At 35.9% G+C, this 21,808-nt stretch overlaps 1 protein-coding gene across 1 annotated transcript; it reads left to right on the top strand.

The window, feature by feature from the left end:
• Positions 1-15,918: 15,918 nt before the first annotated feature.
• Positions 15,919-19,245, top strand: LOC137745012 (protein trichome birefringence-like). Its single transcript, XM_068484859.1, has 5 exons — positions 15,919-17,171; positions 17,454-17,646; positions 17,766-17,959; positions 18,056-18,214; positions 18,508-19,245. Exons 1-5 carry the CDS (start codon positions 16,201-16,203, stop codon positions 18,875-18,877), a joined length of 1,887 nt encoding a protein of 628 aa, XP_068340960.1. The 5' UTR covers positions 15,919-16,200; the 3' UTR covers positions 18,878-19,245.
• Positions 19,246-21,808: the final 2,563 nt, after the last annotated feature.

Here is a 21,808-nt window from a genome sequence, read left to right as displayed (position 1 = left end):
GCATGCAAGCTAAAAAGCTTGCTTACTATAAATGCTATGCAGTGTTCAACTTTTGTGCTCAGATATTCACATGGGGCGGCTGAAATCATGACCTTTCCGGGTAAGTAATTCAAATTCCCTCTTTTGTACGTTTGTTATGCATACTTTATTAAGAGTCAACTTTTTGTCATTTTTTTATATTTTGTCCTTACTTTTAATACACAATACTGACATAAGGAGAGCAAAATAGTAATTTTGAATATTTTGAAAATTTTGCCCTTTTTGCCTATTTTACCCTCATTTTTAATACACAATATTTACATAAGGAGGGCAAAATGGTAATTTTGTATCTTTTGAGAAAATGACAATTATATCCCTATTTTCCCTATTTTACCCTCACTTTTGATACACAATATTTACATAAGATAAAAAATATGCACTTATGAAGAGAAATTGTCCCACCATCATTTTTTCATACAGGTAAGTGAAATCATAATGTTTTTTGGATAGTTTGATTGAACTAAAGCAGTTGCACTTAAGGAGATCGTAGAGGAGGTCGGCAGTTGAAGATGCTTTAATTTTGTTAATTATATCCCAATTTTTCCTATTTTACCCTCTTTTTTTTTAGAAAATGACAATCATATACCTATTTTTCCTATGACAAAAAAAATATGCCCTTATTAAGATAAACTGTCTCATCATCATTGTCTCATACTTTTTTTTTAAAGTTTAAAAACTAATCACACTCCTTAATAAAAAACAAAAAATAAAATGAAATTGTTCACACACAGAATGTGTGCTCATCTTCTAGTTTAAATTATTGCATGTCATTTCCCAGCTAGATAGCAGCAGAGAGACCCATGCATTCTTGCATGCTTGTTTCGATTCCATCTCACGGCTAAAGTTGCTTCATATATCGTAACAGTGTGATGTTTATATAGAACCGTAATTACATCTCATATGTCCAATAAAAATTGTTTTTCTTCTTTCTGTGACGTCGGTTGGGATCTTCAATTTGTGGACAGCCAATTTCTTTTCTTATAAACTTTAAAATTCACTTCAAATTTTTGTTTCCTCGTAATTACTTATGAGAATTAGTTTTGAGCTGTTCATGAAATCTATGGATTGTCTTTCGTGGTTAGGACATTCTTTTTCAACTCATTGCGTTCTAGCTAGGTTCAAACTCTTCTCCCTCATTTTAAAATAGAGCAGTGCCGACTGTAATAAAAGAAAAAAAATTACATATATATAATGCCCTTTTTTTTTTTTTTTTACTTTTTTTTTTAATTTTATTTTACAAACTATTGATTATTAATCTCAATTATCAAAATTATGAATTCTCCATAAAAGCCTAGTGATGTTGCTTGTCCATAAACTTTACAATTACTTCTCTTTCTTAATAATTTTCCTCACTTTTTAAAACTGCAATAACTTGGTACTAGGTGCATAGATGTTGCTAGTCACTGTGGTTGAACAAATATTCATATCTTTACACCAATATATCGACATAATTACTTGACAATGCCGGAATGTCGAGGATATCATTAGTTAGTTTTTTTAGTTGTAATTATGTTAAGATCTAATGATCTCATCGACACTAAAATGATTGCAAACTCTTCTCCTTGTGTTTTCTTGTTTTTTCTCTTCTGTTTTTACAATCGGGGTTATGTGTATGTATGTATGTATGTATATATGTATATATATTACAATGCTAAAACAGAATGTGTTGAGATAATTAATAGTTTGAATGACATTAAACTTGAACTCTAACACTTATCTCCTTTTAAAATTTAATTACGAAGTAAACAAGATAAAAGAAACTAATTAAGATATTATCATCACTCTTGGAAGTATTCGTCTCTAGCTAGTTATCGTCACGTTTGGGAGCAAAATGTATAAGAGATCATCATGTTTCGACAAAAATTAAAAAAAGAAGAAGAAGAAGATCATCATGTCTCTCCAAATTTGAGCAAAATCAAATGGCACAGTTTGTCTTTTTCTTTGATCATTAAAGTTTGATTGGTTCGGGAGGTCAGTCGGTGAAGATGAACTTGTTGAGTGATTTGGACTCGGACAAAAGTCAAACTGTCTAAATTGTTTGGTTTTGGTTTTGAGCTTTAAGTTGTGATCAACAATAAATCGAATTGGACGGTTGGACAAGAAAATAATATCGAATTGGACCGACTCGCGTTGTATTTATTTTGTATTATTTTATTTTACACGTGTAAATAACTAAATGAGGATGAAAATTTGAAGTTTGGTGGAACTATGAAGTTACTGATATTCAGGTTGTAACATATTAATTAGTTCAATGAATTTTGAAATTTGCCGATATGTTTGATTTTGAGATGGTTTAATGTGTTAGAAAATGAAAAATATGCAACAAGTTATGATTGCCCTTTATTGTTAATTGGATAAACAAATTTTAGAAGAAATTTGGATGGGTTTCCTCATTGATTTTTGTTGAAACTGAGTCGAACCAAATTGATCGGTTGTAAATTGATTTGGTGGTAGTTTGTTGTAATACTGATCCAATCTAAATCGTGCCGTTCCTGTAATGTTAGAGCTACAATAGTGATCATTATTTTTTTTTACATCAAGGTACCTTGAGATCTCTCTCTCTCTCTCTCTCTCTCTCTCTCTCTCTCTTCAACAATGTAGTTCATGAACTAATTGTATAATGTGTCGGTGTTCTTATATATATGTGTGTGTCTCTCTCTCTCTCAGTACTGCAGTAGAAAGCGAAATTCTGATTCTCGACAGCCACATATATACTCCTGATGTTCGTCGTGGGAACTCTTTTTTCAGTTCCATCCTGGACACCACTTATATTGTCTTCAACCAGCTGGACATCTCACTTGGCACTGCAGATAGTCAATTGTGAATATATATGTCCCCAATTCCCAACTTTATCTTGTTTTACTTGCCTTTTTTTATTGTAAAATTGTCAAGGCATTAGATTTCTTTTAAGGGAGTTTTAATGAAAAGTTCGAGGTACTGTTTATTTTAACGAAAAATCATATTTTTACACTAAAAAGTCAATATTGGTATTATTCACTTTACTCTTTATTTTATCTTTATCGTTAAAATTTAAAAATTTCAAATCATTTTCATTAGTTTTCCTGACTTTTAAACGTATTAAAATATATAAACATAACATAAAAACCCATTTACACAGATTGTGTAAACTTTTTTTATCCCCCAAACAACGATTTTGTAGATTTATAAATAACTTATCAAAATGTTTAGGATTTGTCAAAATCGTGTTACACTCGTGTGATCCAAATAAAAGTGTGAATTAAGATTGAAGTTGTGATGTCTCAACTCTATTGTTATTAAATTCACGTATTATACATGTGCCTATGTATTTAAAAAAAAAAATCATTTTTTGTACATGTCTTAATGATTTGTTAAACTACACGGTTTTTAAAGCTCCAACGTATGATACATGTATAATCACACTTTTCACTTTTAATAACGTTATCAAGACATATTTTTCAATAATACACATAAAGTTCACGTATTGTATACATATTTGGAAAAACAAAAATTAATGTTAAAAAATGGTCAAGTTTTTCAAAGTATCAACTAAACTACATATTATTAAAACTTTGTTGGTTAATCAAAACTCTATTAAAAACTATTCTAACCCTCTCACAAGAACTGAACAAAAATAATAAAAAAACGTGGACAATTTAATAATTACGCAATACACAAATTTCACTATTTTTACACTAACATCACATCCATGTAAATATAACATATATTATTTAAAAATTAAAATAAACAAATAAATAATCCACACTTTTCTCCTCCTCTTCCTATCTCTACATTCCTCACATTCTCCTACCTTTTCTCTTCCCTTTTTATTATTTGTTCCTTTTTTTTTTTTTTTTTTGTCTTAAATAAGTTAACGAACAATATTTTTTCATGTACAATTCGTTTCATACTCCACTAACTATGCTCAACTCACGTTTAAATTCATTAATTAATATCTCGACGACATATCCTAAAAAATATGTTATCTTTCTAAATTGTGCACTCAAATGCTTATTTATAATTCCCAACTTGGTTCATGGCTCTTTTTATGAGCAAACCAAATTGAACTTTTATATTTTGATATTAGATACTAGCATCCAAGGCTCAACAATATTCTGCATGTCCACAGGGTCCCATGGCATCTATATCGGTAGAAGACCAAAAGTCTTCCATTAGACTGTGTACCCGAATACATAGTTGTTGAACCTTGAACGTCCCTCTTTTCAAACCAAATGGAGAAAATAAGGCTTCGCAAGACTGAACTCAAAGCGCTATGTATAGTTTGTCTGAAAGGCAGTACTTAATTATATATTGCATGGCGAGTCCTACAAAATAAATAAAAATATAGATCCATTATCCATATATGGCGACTATATTTAGTATTACTAATGCACATATAGCTAAAGGGACACCTCATCATTAGATATTTTTATGTTTTAACAGCTGTAATTTGGTTGTAACTAATCCCTGTTATTAGATGCTAATCTAGTGGTCATTAGTCACTAAGTTTATTTAGCAAAGTGTATATATACTCAGTTGTAATTTCTTCTTCATTAAGAAAACAAATATACAGAAAGTATTCTTTCTATCTTGGTATCATTCGCCTCTCTGCTTCACCGCCCTTCGATCCTCCTTTCTTTGCGGTTCGTTCTTCTTGATCTCGAGCTTCTTCTTCTCAACAATGGCGACGGCCTCATCGTCGCCTTCTCCTCCTGAAATTGTTCCTCCAAATCCTGCATCGTCTGAATTCGTCGCCTCCAATTTCTCTGCGATGAACCCTAATTTTTCTCATTCGTCGATTGCATCAATCACCATCCAAAATATTAGTTGTATGGTGCCTACGAAGCTGAAGCGTGATAATTACTTAGTTTGGAAGGCTCTATTTGCTCCAATCTTCAGGCGCTACAAGCTCACCGGTATTGTTGACGGTTTCGAGCTCCCTCCACCACCTTATCTTCTTGATCAGCATGGTTGTCTTACTGGAAACCCTAATCCTGCCTATGAAGCTTGGTATGAGAAGGATCAAAACATTCTGATTTGGTTTAACTCTACTCTCTCTGAAGAAATCATTCCTTTTACTGTCGGTGTAACTTCGTCTCACGATCTTTGGATTAATCTTGAAAATCGATTTGGGGGCGTCTCTGCTGCTCATATTCACCAACTCCGCTCTCGTCTCCATGCCATACACAAAGGTGATTCTTCGATTTCTGAGTATAGGCTGGGATCTTTAAACCAAAGATTTTAGCTGCTACCAAGCACCCTATTGACACCAGCACCTTTGTCCCTACTACTTATGCTCAAGCTTCCAAATATGAGCATTGGAGACAAGCAATGTTTGCAGAGTATCAAGCCTTGCAAAGTACTGGTACGTGGACTTTAGTTCCTTCATCTCCCAATCAGAATATTGTCGAGTGTAAATGGGTGTTCCGGATTAAGAGAAAACATGATGGTACCATTGACAGGTACAAAGCTCGTCTTGTAGCTAAGGGGTTTCATCAGCAAGAAGGGGTTGATTTTCAGGAGACATTTAGTCCGGTTGCCAAGCCAGTTACAATTCGAATTTTGCTCACACTTGCTGTTCAACACAACTGGTTTCTAAATCAATTAGATATCAGTAATGCCTTTCTGCATGGCAATCTCAAGGAAGCAGTCTTTATGCAGCAACCACTTGGATTTATTGATCCATCACAGTCATCCTTTGTTTGCAAACTTACCAAGTCTCTCTATGGTTTAAAACAGGCTCCCAGAGCCTGGTATGACAAACTTTTTCATGCTCTCAGCTCTCTTGGTTTTGCAAATTCACAATCTGATTCCTCTCTCTTTGTTCAAACACAGCCCTCTCTGGTTATAGTCTTTGTGTATGTCGATGACATTCTTGTGACTGGTCCAAATGCTTCTCATTGTCAGGCCTTCATTCACAAATTGAGCAGTTTATTTCCTGTCAAGGATTTGGGTCCTCTTCATTTTTTCCTCGGGTTAGAAGTTCACAGAACCTCCACTGGCTTATTCTTGTCTCAAGGCAAGTATGCTCTTGATTTACTTGTTAAAACAAATATGGATGGCTGCAAACCATGTTCTACTCCTCTTGGATCAGTTAAATTGGATCACACTGGTTCTTTACTACCCAATCCCAAGGAGTGCAGATCCATTGTAGGTGCCCTTCAGTATCTTACTTGGACACGACCAGATATCTCTTTTGCTGTAAACCAAGTGTGCCAATTTCTCCATTGTCCGCGCGAACCTCATCTTCAAGCAGTCAAAAGAATCTTGCGATTTCTCAAAGGTTCTATTACTCAAGGTCTGTGGTTCAAGCCAGGTCCCTTACATCTTACAGCCTATTCGGGTGCTGATTGGGCTGGATGCCCCTTTGACAGATGATCAACCAGTGGTTATTGTGTGTATCTTGGTCCCAATCTGATTAGTTGGAGCGCAAAGAAGCAACACACTGTTGCTAGATCGTCCACAGAGGCTGAATATAGATCCCTTGCTCACACAGCTGTAGAATTGACCTGGATCTGTAAACTTTTACAGGATGTCCTTTTTCCTCTTAGGCAGGTTCCTAAACTCTGGTGTGATAATGTTTCTACCATTTCTCTGGCTTCTAATCCAGTTTTCCATGCTCGCGCAAAGCATGTGGAACTTGACTATCATTACATTCGCGAACTTGTTTTAGCAAATCTGATTCAGGTCCTTCATATCAGTACCCATCATCAGATTGCTGACATTCATACCAAGGCACTGTCTAAGGCCCGGTTCAAGCTACTGCAGTCCAAGCTTTCTCTCGGTGATCCTCCGCTTAGCTTGAGGGAGGGTAAAGGGACACCTCATCATTAGATATTTTTATGTTTTAACAGCTATAATTTGGTTGTAACTAATCCCTGTTATTAGATGCTAATCTAGTGGTCATTAGTCACTAAGTTTATTTAGCAAAGTGTATATATACTCAGTTGTAATTTCTTCTTCATTAAGAAAACAAATATACAGAAAGTATTCTTTCTATCTATAGCAATATAAGTAAATACGAGTTTATACGTACTCTAGGACCTGCTACGTGCGTTTAAGTATGCATGTCATTGCATTAATATCATGTTTTCTTTTCACCATGTTTAATTTTATACTTTAGGACGTGCTACATGCGTATAAGCAGCTTATATTAAAAATTTGATCTACCTAACATCACTTTTATACTTTTGCTCTTTCTCTATTTCTCCAAGTTTTTTAATAGCTATGTTAGACGTAAATGGGCAATGAAAATTATCTCTCAATTTGGAGGATATTTTTTCTAATAAAGTAAATGCTAAAAAGAGTTTTATTTTATTTTATTTTTTTATTTTATGAAAAGATGGTATTGTGAAACAAATAGTGGTTGTCCTTACACTGATATATAGTGGCATCTTTTTATTATATTTAAGAATCCTCAAGCTAAAAAGACTCCAGAATAAAAAATAACGTCAATTTGGTCAATATAATAGTCACCTCATCAACGGATTTGCAACTGGGTCAAGTACGACAAGAGGAGAACCTCAATCATGCCAAGTTGGAATTCCAAAAGAACTTCAATCATGGCAATGTGAATTCAATTAGTTCATAATCCGCTGTATCATTTTTAAGTTGTTTTTGGTAGTGTGGGGTTGGCAAGCAACGATGCTTAATTTTTTGTGATGTGGATTTTCTAGTTGTTACTCCAGCTTTTACAAGTGTTATATGAATTGTATTGTTCAATTGTTATAGTCACAGTTAATCAACGCATCAATTGTCAACTAGCATGCTCATATATAATCTTATTAGGGATGTTGTCAATAAGTCAATTGCAACCACATGTGATCTAATTAAAATGTGAGTTAGTTCTTTATTTATGCACATAAAACTACATGCAAACAAACTAATTTACAAGTCAGTTATATTGTTCCTCTCAAAATCATACTTCGGAAGAAATTCCAAATCTGAAGCATCACTCTCATCATAGATTAAAGAACAAAAAAAAAATCTGTACACATCCCTGCTCTTATTCGCCCCCGTGTATAGGAGTAGTTCTTCTGTGGTCCAAATAATTCCATTGTTTTCATAAACATCGTGAAATAACCGCTTTGGGAAAAGGCAGGAAAAAGCAAAGTGTTCATGCAAATTATTTTGCGTCGCATGCCGATCCAGCATAGCCTGCAACAAGATTATGTATAATATATGATTCTTCATAGTATAATATTATGGCATATAACATAGGAAAATATATAACAAAAAACCAGCACCGACGTAACGGACACAAATCCTTGGGGCCGGAGTTGACGAGTCTTGTTGATAAGTCCAGCCAAGTCCACGTCCAAGCGTACGGACTTCTCACAATTTATCACTTGAATAATTAACACATTGACGTGTAAATCACTTTCTTAAACAGTATAACAAATTAACAATAAACCATATCGAAAAAGCATAAAACCGATAGTCATCCAAATCCTAGATATGTAGTAACAGTTAACATCAGCGATCCACGCAAGTTTTCTTAAATAATTTACATTTGCATCTGACAGTGAGTCAAATTACATGGTTTTGGTAGGTCATGTGTGTACAACTGTGCATGGCGTCATCATCTCATGTACGTGGAAGCATTGGGATGTGGACTTTTCAAGAACATTAGGTTAAGGTCGACGAATTAGAGTTTAAATTTTCTGCATTTATTTTGTATATGATTTTTTTGTGATCTTTATAATTAATTAATACGTGTTAATAAACTTAATTCTTCTCAACTTTTTTTTATTTTTTTTATTTTTACAAGAAATGATAGAGTGATATTTTATTGATGTTCACAAACAAATACAGAGGTTGCCAATAGTATACATTAGCTACAGTGACCAAGAAATTGATCTGGAGTAAATTTGTATAACAAAACAAACTACAGTAAACCCTTATACCGCTATCACAAGCATTGACTTACACTACAAAATGACACAACAAACTTATAACGACGACCACATCGATCATCGCAGAAGTGCGAAGCCACATAAGGTCATCGCAATGGAGCGAGACCACAAAAAATTATACCACAATAACTCATCGCTTAAAGGTAAGACAACATCCAACCACTGCAAACACGCTACCACAACATTCATAGGGCGAGGCAATAAAATCAAACACTAATCCGAGAAAGGGACCACTAGCCAGCTCATCTCAGTGAACAGGACACGAACCAAAACCACATCTTCACTGCACTAGTGAGCTCTGTTGCATTCATGAGTAGATCATGTTGCACAAGGGCAGAGTCAACTAATGCAGATGCACAAAACAATAGCGTCGACAAATTTGAATACCGCAGGTCCGCCAAATCTGAGTGTGAAGGGATGTGCATCCACTTAATTGGTTGAGGATAATGTTACCCTATGGAAACAAGCTGATGAAAGTGGAACCAACCACCAGGAGCCACGAAACCAATCATAACCACAAATCTAACCTCAAATCAGGAAAGGACCTTGAAACGGGTAAGGCTCGAATCTGGGTAGAGGCACAAAGCCATGGATGAGCTACTCACAAAATGGTGGGAAAGAACTATCGAGGGATGAGATGAGGCGCTATAGAAGCTAAGAGAAGGTAAGGGGAGACGTAAGGGAAATGGGGAATTGCGGGGGAGGGGGCGGCGCAGGGAAAGGGGAGGGAGTGAAGGGAATAATAGAAGTGGAGGGGTTAGCAAAGGGTTAGGAGAGGGGAGAGGCTAGGAGGAAGGTGGGGAGTGGTTGACATTGACCCTAAGCCAAAGCAAGGGGTCGATGGCTAAGATTGAAGAAAACCTAGGCTTTGGTTTTTTGCGAGAGAGTTAATTAATGATAGAGGTCACTAGAAAAACCACACACAAAATAAGTGCAGAAGATTTATTCTCGACAGATTGGAATTGGAAAGGAAAAAATGGGGTGACATGTCCAATCGAATATATGAATTTAAAATGTTGGAATTTGACTTCTTCAAACGCGTAGGGAGTTTTGAAACCTTCTTATGCTTCGAGAAGATAACTATATAGTATGAGTGGGCACTTGAAATCGAAAACTGAAACCAAAACACGAACCAAACCAAACCGCACCGAACGGTTTGGTTTTGAAATGATTTCGGTTTGAAACCGAACCATAGTGAAGGAAAACAATTTGGTTTTGGTTTCGGCCTTTTGAAACCAAACCGAAACTGAACTACACCATAAAAAATAAAATATTTAATTAAATACCCATATTAGGTGTTGTGTTATAATTGATTGTTTGTTAAAGTCCATACATTTAGTATGGACTCGACCATTCTAAAAATTCATCTCTCTCTTAGTCTTCAACTCTCAGTCACTCATCTAATCATTCTTTCTCTCCCAACTCTTATATGTTCTTCACTCCTTACACAAACAAAATCTGCAAATTAATTTGTCTCACGCTCACCGCGCAACAACTTTGATTCTTGGAGGCTAAACCCCCCACCCCCAAACAATGAACCACTGTAAGCCTATAAGTTCTCTTTCACAGCTCCAGAGTCAACAACATTGTTTTGATTTGAAAGATAAGGTGTTTCCTCCTTCTAATCTGCCCGTAGATGAGGAGTCTCTTTTACTCCTTTCCAATTCAACAAGTCTAGCAAGAAACTATATTTTCCAACACGAATTTGGAACTTACATTGCTAATTAATCATTCAGCAATCTATTTTTCATGGTTTGATAGTATTCTTATGAAACGACATTGAAAGAGTATAGGGAGTTGGCAAATTAAATTAAGAAAAGAGATTTGAAGCTATTTTTTCATTTTGTTTGTAAGTGGTTTAAAACTGAATCGAAACCGTTTCAAGCCAAACCGAACCTAATCAAATGATTTGATTTTATTTCGATTTTAACCTCAAAATCGCACCGAAACAAACCGCAAAAACTTTCGGTTTTGGTTTCTGTTTCACTCAAAACCGCATCAAACCAAACTGTGCCCATCCTTACTCTATAGAAAGAGCGCTTTGTACCTTGGGATGGTTTGAAACCTCTGCGTCGCAGCCCCTCGTCCATATCCTCAACTAATTGATGATAGAACACGATGAATCATTAAGCTCATCTTTCATGGAGAAGTATTTGTATTAGACTTATGGTACACTGGTTGATACACAAGCTTCCTATCACAAGGAAATCTAAATATCTTGGCTTTGGAGACAAATTTGCACATAATATAAGAGATTTACTCTTGAATTGTAAGACACTTTTAACCGACATTATTTACTAAATTTACTGATAATGTATCCATTGAGACTGATGAGGAGCGAGAAGTTAACGTTTCTTAATTTTAACAATGTTTTTATTCAATTTTAAAAGGCATGGATTGTCACTTAATACTATTGTTTAATAATATTCCTCTTCACTTGTAAGTGAGAGGTCTTAGGCTTGATTCTCGCTAAAGACGAATTTGTTGAACCACATTATTATGGTCCAATGTGAGGCTTAGTCCACTCCCCCACAAAGGAAACAATTGTAATTGACAAAAAAAAAAAAAAAAAAAAAGCCGAAAATTGAAGTGGCTCTTAGACAAAGATGTATTTGGAAGTACTTTTAAAATGACTAAAAGTGCATTTAATGAAATCTTTTTTTTATCTAATTCTTGGTAAAAATACAAGTAAATATTGAAAAGCAATCGAAATGTCTTTGAAACCCGAAAAAGCTTTCACAAAAAACGCATTTAGTTATTTTAAAAACATTTCAAACATGTCCAAACCTTATATACTTACCACATTGTTCAGAAGGTATCATATTGAGTAATGTGTTCATCTATCATCACCACTTGAGCTAACTTCAAAGACAATTATTCTTCTATTTATATTACATTATCTGTTAAAACAGAAAAATTACCTGAGGTTGGGTTCGACTATTTTGCAATGCAAGGTATATGTAATCTTGTTTCTTTATAGAGGTATTTATCGATATGTCCTCTAAACTTGTATAGAGTTGTCAATTTCCTCCCTAAACTTTAATTTTAGCCGATTACTCATCTGAACTTTTATAATTAGCCAATTTCTCCTATTAACTTTAACTTTAGTAGATTACCCCCCTAAAATATTATAAATAGCCAATTTACCCCCTAGTGTTAGATTTAAAATTTTTCATCCATACAATTTTCCATTCTTTTTGCCCCAATACATTGTCATGTGTTGTCCGCGTGATCAAAATGCATAAAAAATTGGATGTATGAATTTTTTTAAAATCTAGCGTTAGGGAGGAAATTGGCTATTTATAGAAGTTCAGGGGGTAATCGGCTAAAATGAAAGTTCAAGGGGGAAATTGGCATCTCTATACAAGTTCAGAGGGCAAATCAACAAATATGCCTTCTTTATACCATTGTTATAACTTATATCGTTCGTACTTCCAACCCAAGGGGAGACTTCGAATAGTCGACTTTCTATAGGCCCGAAGTACTTGTGACATGATAGTTTCCCAAAGGCCTATTACCCATAGGGCATACAAATCTCGCATTCCCTAAGATAATTTGTGATTTACTGATGATGTCAAGGGTAAAAACGTCATAGTAAGCGTATAGTACATATGTCTATTCTTCTATTAGATGTGGTTATAAACGTTATTTGGAAGAAGGTAATCCAACACATGACCTATGTTTAACCAAAAAAAGAAAGAAAAAAAAGACACATGACCTATGAATAAAAATCTTGTTTCTCGGATGCATCGGAGCAACTTATATAGTTTCTAACTTTTTGTACGCTATTTTTGTATTATTAGCACCGAACACAGAGGTGATAATACATGCATGTTGTTGAAAAGAAAATAGAGTGTGAAAGATAAAATAAGAGAGAAACGAAAGTGAACAGCCATAATTCAGGTTAGTGAACATCCGATCATAGTATTGATCCAAAAATGAATAGTCACGTAGTAAATAATATTCCATAAAAAATGTCTTAACTAAGTACTTATTAGATATCAATCTATTTCAGGCCCTTTAAGGAAAGGAATTTTCATTTTTAAAAAAAAATAGGGACACTCTCTTAACCATTAGATTTGACTTCAATGAAATTATGTGGCTGAGATTAAATCACAAGCTACAAAATCTCAACCACATGATTTCATTAAAGTCAAATCTAACGGTCAAGAGGATGTTCCTATTTTTAAAAAAAAATAGAGATCCCTTACTTTAAAGGTTTCCTTGATCTAAAAGTGAATAACCGCCTCATAAATAATATTACAACATTTGTCATTTGAAGTAACAAAAGAAAAGAAGAAATGTTATGGAGCTATCTTAAAAATGTGACATTTTATGAATTCTTTGTGGCATTACAGTTTAAAGTCAATTTATATATCAACAAAATAAAATATTATAAAAAAATACGAAGTGAAAGATAATTCTTACAAACTTTTGAGAAATTTTTTTCCAGCAGTTTTCAAAGTACAAACATCCAACATCGCCTAAGACATTTTAGTTCCAAACAAAGGCACAAATCCATTTACTAGATCCCAAAGCTAGATCCCAAAGTTTCTAGAACTCCTCAAACAGCCAACATTTTACATTTGGCCTTGGGGACCCCAAATTTTCAAAACCCTATACATACAACGGTGATTCCAATCCAAAATCCAAGCCCTGGGCCCTAGGCCATATCTACTATTTTGTGTTTTGTCCGCTGTGTCACCGTCGCTCATGGACCATCCAATCCAAACGCGTCACGTTAAACCTTCTGGCTTCTGCACGGAAAAGGATTATTTGCTCTATCATTTCCGGTGTCTTTCCATGCCCTCTTATTTCGTGTGGTTACAGTTAAATCATGTTAATATTTTATATTATTTTTTTTATAGAGATAATAAGACAAAAATGAATAGTAATATAAAATATTGACGCGAGTTAACCGTGATCACACAAATAGAAAGACATCGGAAGTGAAAAGGGCAGACAATCCTTATCCCTTCCGCACAAGAATTAATTGACCTTTCACTCACCACAGGTCAGGTTAGTGAAAATTTGAGGGTCCCATGCGGGAAGTGATTAACGTTTAAATTAGGAGGGGGATGCAAGTGGGCCTTTACCATGACAGTATAAGTGTTGCCCGTTCTTTCAAACCCCGTTAGTTTATAATCTAACATCTTACAAACCCACGGTATAAGTGGACAAATCTATTGTTTGATAAAAAAATAAAATAAAATAAAAAATTAGGTCAGGGATAATAGTAGAAACATAAAATTTTTAAATCGAATTTTGTAAACTAAATATGTGGATGTTGAAGATTGATTTCTTTTTTTTTTTTTTCTTTTTTCTAACAAACATATTATCTACTCTAAGGAGTGCTAGAGTGGGTTAAATCTCACAATAAGCTAGCAATAATGTGGTTCAAATTCACTTTTAGCGAGAATCGAACTTAAGACTTTCATTTACAAGTGAAGATGAATACTACTAGAACGTAATGTTTATTATTACTTAAGTGTTGATTAGCAACTCAGTACTATGGTCTGATGATATTTCTCTTCACTTGTAAATTTAATTTAAAATTTTCATGTCTCTAGCATTCTCTTGGAGGGGATTTCTACTTTCAAACTGGAAGGGATCAAATTTTGTGATCTTTCTCAATAATGCTGTGCCTGCCACTACCCTGAATTTTTATTTAATTATTGTTAATCAGTTTATGTGTTTTATTTCTCCCCCAATTGGTCAAGGTCTTTATGAATTATGGGTGTATTGACAATGTGGGCACCGGCACACACCCCACCCCCCACCCCGCCCAACACAAAAAAAAAAATGAATGGTCCTGTCCCAGTGTTCCTACAAAATAATGGAGGAAAAGCATGAGTCGCCTAAAAAGAAATATTCAAAAATTAGGTACTCTTTTATATCTTATGCTTGTTCAAAGCATAGATTCCTGTCATGGCAAATGAGAAAATATGTTTTTACGTCCAAGAAAAAATTGAATTTTTTTCATTGAAAAAGTATATGTTACTCTGAAAAAACAAGAGCCTAATATTGTACAATTAAGTGTTGCGGCCTCTTCAGAGAATTGGGATTTATTAGGAGATTTGATGTAATTAGTTACTAATTTTGAGTCGTGAGGGAGGATGATTAGCAGATAAGCATAAGTTTATGAAGGAGCTCAAAAAGCGTAAATTTAACTGTAATTAGTTTTGAGGAATAAAAAGTTATGTATTAGTTTTGCTTGAGCTGTGTTTTTAGTAAGTTGTGAGCTTTGTTTATGTAATACTTGAGTTGTGCGATTTCACTTTATAGTCAATTAAGTTTCTTTTATAATTTTTAACACATACATTGATCGACAATCTTCAATGTTTATTTATTCTAAACCTTACTTATTCGTAACTTATACAAGATAATGACATTGAAACATACAAGTTACTTGATGAGTGAATTGAGTAGACAAATCTACCACTAACATGAATGGTAAACAAGTATTTTATTTTATTTTTTATTTTACCATTATTAAGGAAAGAGATGGAAGGTTCGAAACTTTTATAATAATTTTGATGGTGGAAATTTTTTCAAAAAAAAAAAGAAGTATAACTCAAAGATTAGGAACAAAATATGTACTTTTTTGGAGTGCAAAAGGCAACCCCCAACAATGAGGCCACAAAACATGGTAGAGAAGGCCGGCGTATTAATTCAGTTAATTAACTTTTTCCCTCTTTATTTTATCCTTGCTCTTTACATGTGTCGCATCCTCATTGGTCTACAGCAGCAGTAGATCCCTCCTGTTTACTCAATTAATTCTCTCCAAACCTCCACGCGTCAAAAGCAGCAGCAAGTTAAATTAATCGAACCGTACGATTTTTTGGTCGAATAATCGAACCGTACGTTGTGTGGCAGTTTGAAGAGAAGATTTGGCACTCGTGTAATTACTCACCAATGCCAGGGTCAAAGTCGTTAAATAATCCCCAGAGCTCGCATTGCATGCTCTTGTTCCCAAACATAGTAAAACTCACCTCCACTGTTTCTCTCTCTCTCTCTCTCTCTAAAACTCCACCTCCTTAGTTTCTCTCTCTAATTAGTGTGTCATTCACTTAGACGCTTCTCACACAACGCAAACTCTCTCTCCTCCCTCTCCTCTCTCTTTCTCTCTCTATAGGCGGCACCATTTCTGTCCACTCTCTTTCTCTCTCTCTCTCTCTCTCTCTCTCTCTCTCTAAACTCCCAACTCGCCCACTTTTCCCACATCTGCCTCCACATTCCACAAAAACCAAACACAACCACCGCATTCATGGCAGAGGTCACAAAGCAGCAGCACCTCCCCATCAACGGCGGAACTCTGATCTCTGACCTCAAGAGCCTCTTCTCTCTCTTCAAAACCAGAAGAACTGCGGCTTTTGCATATGGCTTCATGTTTGCTTTCGTCGCCTTTACTGTTTTCTTGGCCTTCAGTCCGTCACCCAACTACACTTATCCATGGTTCACTAACATTTTCAGTACTTCCACTTCTACTACCTCCACTACTGGTTCCAGTTCTTCGTTTTCCTCCGTCTTCTTCCCCAATGGTACTTCTTCATCTCCGCCGCAGCAAAATCAATCCTTTTTTTCTCCTCCGTCGCAAACAGAGCCGTCTAGATCTGCTAACACCACCGCCGCCGCTCCCGCTGCCGCACAATCTGCCTCTGTGAATAAACAACCGCCTGTTTTGACAAACCAAACGCAACCCACAATTTTGAACCCAAATCAGACCTCAATCGTCGAGCCAAAATCTCTAGTCACACCCAAGAATAGTACTACTTCACCCGCACCGACAACCCTTTCGAAAAACCAGACTGGCAGCACCCACAATTCTGATAAGGCCACGGTTTTTACGGCCAATCAAACGGGAATCACCGCCCCCAAAACCCCGGTGGCTGGGAACGGAAGCTCCGATTTGGTGCCGAAATCGGGTTTGGAGGACAAGAGCGTTGCAGAGAAGGGTGTGGAGAAGAATATAACTGCTTCCCTGTTGAATAAACAGAGCAATGAAACGAAGTCCGGCGTGTCGGTGGAGCAGAGGAAGCCGGGGAGTGATGATTTGGTGAAGTCTTTGATGAATTGTGAGATGTTACATGGAGAGTGGGTGAGGGACGATTCATACCCGCTGTACAAACCGGGTTCTTGTCCTCTGATTGATGAACAATTCAACTGTATTCTCAATGGTAGGCCTGATAAGGATTATCAGAAATACAAATGGAAGCCTAAGGATTGCACCTTACCAAGGTATGTGATCAATTTGTAACTTTACGTGTTGGAAGTTTGATTTTTTGACCATTTTTTGAGTTTGAATAATATGGTATTTGAAATGCGTTTTGATCTACTTGAGACGCTTGTTGGGTAACTAGGTTTTGATTAATCGAAATTCATGTTGATCTGTTGTCGATTTTCGGCTTTAGGTATTGGAAATTTGGTTCTGGTTTTAGCATTGAAAATGATCCATGACTCAGCCTTATAAGGGTTTTGCTTGACGAAGACTTAATAATATGAAATGGTTTTTATGACCAGGTTGGACGGAAGTCATATGTTGGAGTTGTTGAGAGGAAAGCGCCTGGTATTTGTTGGTGATTCTCTGAACAGAAATATGTGGGAATCTCTGGTTTGCATCCTCAGAAACTCAGCGAAAGATAAGAGCAAGGTTTTCGAAGCAAATGGGAGAACCCATTTTCGTGGGGAGGCTTCATACTCCTTCATATTCAAGGTAGGATAATTCGATTAAGCATTTGTTCAACTTAATCTTATATTAGATGGAAGCAACATTTCCTCAAGTTAGTGAAGCTTATGTGCTCCATTTCCTGTTTGGAACGAATGGATTGGCAGGATTATAACTGCACAGTGGAGTTTTTTGTGTCTCCCTTCTTAGTTCGAGAATGGGAAATGCCGGAAAAAGATGGATCAAAGAGAGAAACACTTCGTCTTGACTTGGTAGGGAGATCTTCTGAACTATATAAAGATGCTGATGTCGTCATCTTCAACACCGGACACTGGTGGACTCATGAGAAAACCTCCAAAGGGTGATTTTATTACTATTTTGATTCAATTTTTTTTTAGCATCTAAATTTGTTGTTTAAACTCTGGCCATTGGAACTAAAATAGCATAAAATTTGCAGGAAAGACTATTACCAAGAAGGTAGCCATGTTTATGGTGAACTGAATGTTCTTGAGGCGTTTCGGAAAGCATTAACTACATGGGCTAGATGGGTTGATGCCAAAGTTGATCCGAAGAAAAGTATCGTCTTCTTTCGGGGCTATTCTGCTTCCCATTTCAGGTAAACTTGATGCAATCATAGTTTAACCTAGATAGTGTAGTGATAATGCGTTGCAGTATATCTTGCCTTCTATGATTTGGTTCAACTTCAAACTAAAGAGATTAGGCATTCTTATTTTCATGCCGATGCTTAATTGCTTATGATATTTCATCAACATTACCAATTGAAAAGTAAAGAAATGTGCATGAATATGTTCATTGCTGTCTCCTTCGAGATTTGTTAAAATTAAGTGACTCTTCAAGCTTTACGTACATGAAAATAATGGAGATTTGTATTTATTTTTCATCCTACAGTGGTGGGCAGTGGAATTCTGGTGGCCAATGTGACAGTGAGACAGTTCCCATCTTCAATGAGTCGTATCTGAGGCCGTACCTGCCCAAAATGGTGGTACTGGAGAAGGTGTTGAGAAACATGAAAACCCATGTCACATATCTCAATATTACAAGAATGACAGATTTTCGGAAGGATGGCCACCCATCAATCTACCGGAAGCAAAAACTGTCCGAGGAAGAAAGGAGATCACCTACAAGCTTCCAGGACTGCAGCCATTGGTGCCTTCCTGGTGTTCCAGACGCTTGGAATGAGGTTCTCTATGCCGAGCTCCTAGTAAAGCTGTACCAAAATAAGCAGCAGCTACTGCAACAGCAGAAGAAGAGAGCATAGGTAAAAAGTTACAAAACTTAAAAAAACCACATTCATACATACTCAAACTTTTGAGTGATCTAAATCACACTCAGCAGTATACTCTCTCTTTTTCCTGCCCTTTTTCGACATTATCGATATAAAAGCATCAAAGCATCCGAGGAAGAGTAACTTATTGCACAAATTATGTGATCAAAATACCAAACTTAAGTATTTATATGAATGAAGAGAGCAAAGGGAAGAGTGAAGAGGAGGGTAGGGAGTTATTTTTGCCAGTGATGCAATTTTCACTTGTAAATTTCTTTCATTTAGCCTTAAAAAATCACAGGCTTGGAGAACTGTACATGTCTATACCCTATTAATTATTTAGTTTATTTTATTTTAATAATCTTGCTTATTCTTCGTGTCATCCCTTATAACTAGTGAAATGAAACCCGTCCACTCTTTTTCTCGCCCTACACCTCTTGTTTAATTTTGTTGGTTGTTATCTTGTTTTTATATATTTTTCCCATTTTGTTTTTTATAGATTTAGCATGTCCGTGATGGATGTGATTGTTTGTATCTTAAAGTTGCAGTGTGTTTACTGCTTTTGAAGAGGACATATGATATATAATTAATCTGTTAATACGTAGTTAAATAGTTGATTAGGTTTATGCTCAAGAACTTTTCCTAACATGTCACATGGGATGTTTGACCATAGGTCAACATTGTCGTCAGGCAATTTAGGTTTCATGTTTGAAATCTAATTTCTTAGCGGTTGACACGTCTAATTAGTAATTATATTGTAGCTACCATTGACCACCAGTGTACGCGACAAATCATTTGGCTTCAACAAATATTAAGAATAATTTTCAACCTAATTAATGTTATTAATTTTATATTAACAGAACGGCCATGGTGGCTTTGTACATCTTCCCTTCCTTTTCTCTCTCGCACATGCCCAAAGTTCCATCTCGCCGCCCCAAACTACTCCTTTTGGTTGGGTCAGCTGCAACCTCCTTGTTATTGCTTTTTCCTCTTTTCTTCCGTCGCCCATGGCTGTCAGTTCGGGCGGTCACGACTTGATTTCCTAGCACTTTTTGCCGCTTCGTGGCATTCTTCCTGCAATCCTCCTCTTTCAAACCCTATCACTCATCTTCTTCCATCTTCTTCATTTACTCCTTCTCAAAGCTAGGAGCAGCACACCTGTTTTAGTCGTCGAATCTAAACCTTCCCTGCACGGCTCCGCACCGAGCTGACATGCTGAAAATTGGGGCCAAGCCCAAAGCGAGGGTGTTTTAGAAGCCCCCTTAGCCCCATGTCCTTCCCTGTTGTTTCGGTTTTTGACTCTACTTGCTCGGGCATGTGTTGGTGGTTCTTATGTGGTCTCTTCTCCGATGTGACGGTTTTGGTGCTAAAATTTGGTTGGATAGATCACTTTGGTGTGGGTTATAAAATGTTGTGATGCGATGCCTTTGTCGACTTCAAAGCGGAGTTGGTTTTCTACGAGCAACTACCCATGTGGCCGCTGGCGAGGTGGTATTTTTGGCGGCAATAGCCGCGTTTTGTGGATAAAATTTAGGATTTTTATTTTATTTTATTGTTTTACCTTTTGTTGAATGGGCTTTGGCTATCTCCAATTTTATTGGGCTTATACGCGGTAACTGAAATTGAGTCTCTGTCTTCTTTTGCCATTTTGAGTTTTCTCATGGCCTACTGTGGGTTAATTGGCAGAGCACCTCTTGGTCGTAATTTGTTTTATTCTTTTCACAACAATAACGCCGCGGCTGAAATATTTTTGGCTAATTCACATTCTGATCTAGATAATCATAACCAGGTCATTCGTTAGTGTCTAACACTTCATATGTGTGCTGTCACTTAGTACTATGATCTAATAGTATTCCTCTTTACTTGTAAATGAGATGTAAATTCGATTCTCGCCAAAGACGAATACCACATTATTGCTAACTTATTGTAAAGCTAAGCTCATCATTCCCCCTTTAGTATAAATAATATTGTTTGTTAAAAAAACTCTTCATTTGTATGCTTGAAAATTATAAAATATTAAATTTTAGTACGAGTACGATAGCAACAGTCACTCATGGCAACGGGCCTATGGACTATAGAGCTTCATGGCACAGTGGGTCTTGTTAACAAAACCATAGGGCCATTACTCGAAATTCTAGCAGATTTGGTTAGTCTGTAGTCAGCTTTGCTAGCCATGTAGGAGTTTAAATGGAGAGGAGATCCTCGTCAAGTTCTCTTTGTGAGGATTTCAAAGATCCTTTAATCAAATCCATTTATCGTATATTATGTGATCAGTTTTCATCAGGTATTGTTTATATTCAATTTTAAATAAAAAAATTTACAATAATTTCTGATCGTATGATGTACGATGAACAAATGTGAGTTGGGGATCCTCACAAAGAGAATCCGGTGAGAATCCTCATTCGTTTAAATGCATCCAAATCCAATAAGAAACGTAAATAGGAAGACATGTTTGCATCTAGAGACTAGATTTGGTGTAGAATTAATCAATTGAGATCCATATTATGTTTCCTATTCTTAATTAATGACAAGCAATGCCACCAAAAAACGAGTACTCATTCGTAACTAGAAAGCGATGAGTAAATCCTTAAATGTGTTACACTTCTCAGCAACAATCGACAAGTTAAGAATGAGTTTGATAATTATTTCGTTTTCAGTTTTAATTTTGTTTACACTTAAAAAAAAATAAAAACTGGTTTAATAACTATTATCAATGCAAGCCACTTTTTGTTGAATTTTATAAATTCGTCTTGATTTTAATTTTTTGCTAAAATTGAAAAGTGAATTAGTTATTTAAAAAAACCCTAATGATTGAACATGCCCATTGACGGAGCTACTATAAGCTCAATTTGTGGTGTTGGGGGGGGGGGGGGGGGGGTGGTGGGGGTGAGAACACAGATGCCCCACTCTTTTTTTTTTTTTAAC

Source organism: Pyrus communis, chromosome 9, assembly GCF_963583255.1.
Source record: "Pyrus communis chromosome 9, drPyrComm1.1, whole genome shotgun sequence".
Lineage (NCBI taxonomy): Eukaryota > Viridiplantae > Streptophyta > Magnoliopsida > Rosales > Rosaceae > Pyrus > Pyrus communis.
This window is presented reverse-complemented; position numbering and strand designations above follow the sequence as displayed.

What these genes read in the sequence shown, in the direction of transcription:
- LOC137745012 (XM_068484859.1), top strand. Translation starts at nt 16,201, where the DNA reads ATGGCAGAGGTCACAAAGCAGCAGCACCTCCCCATCAACGGCGGAACT. An exon ending in AAGGATTGCACCTTACCAAG is followed by an intron (nt 17,172 to 17,453) that starts GTATGTGATCAA and finishes TTTTATGACCAG; the next exon opens with GTTGGACGGAAGTCATATGT. An exon ending in TATTCTGCTTCCCATTTCAG is followed by an intron (nt 18,215 to 18,507) that starts GTAAACTTGATG and finishes TTCATCCTACAG; the next exon opens with TGGTGGGCAGTGGAATTCTG.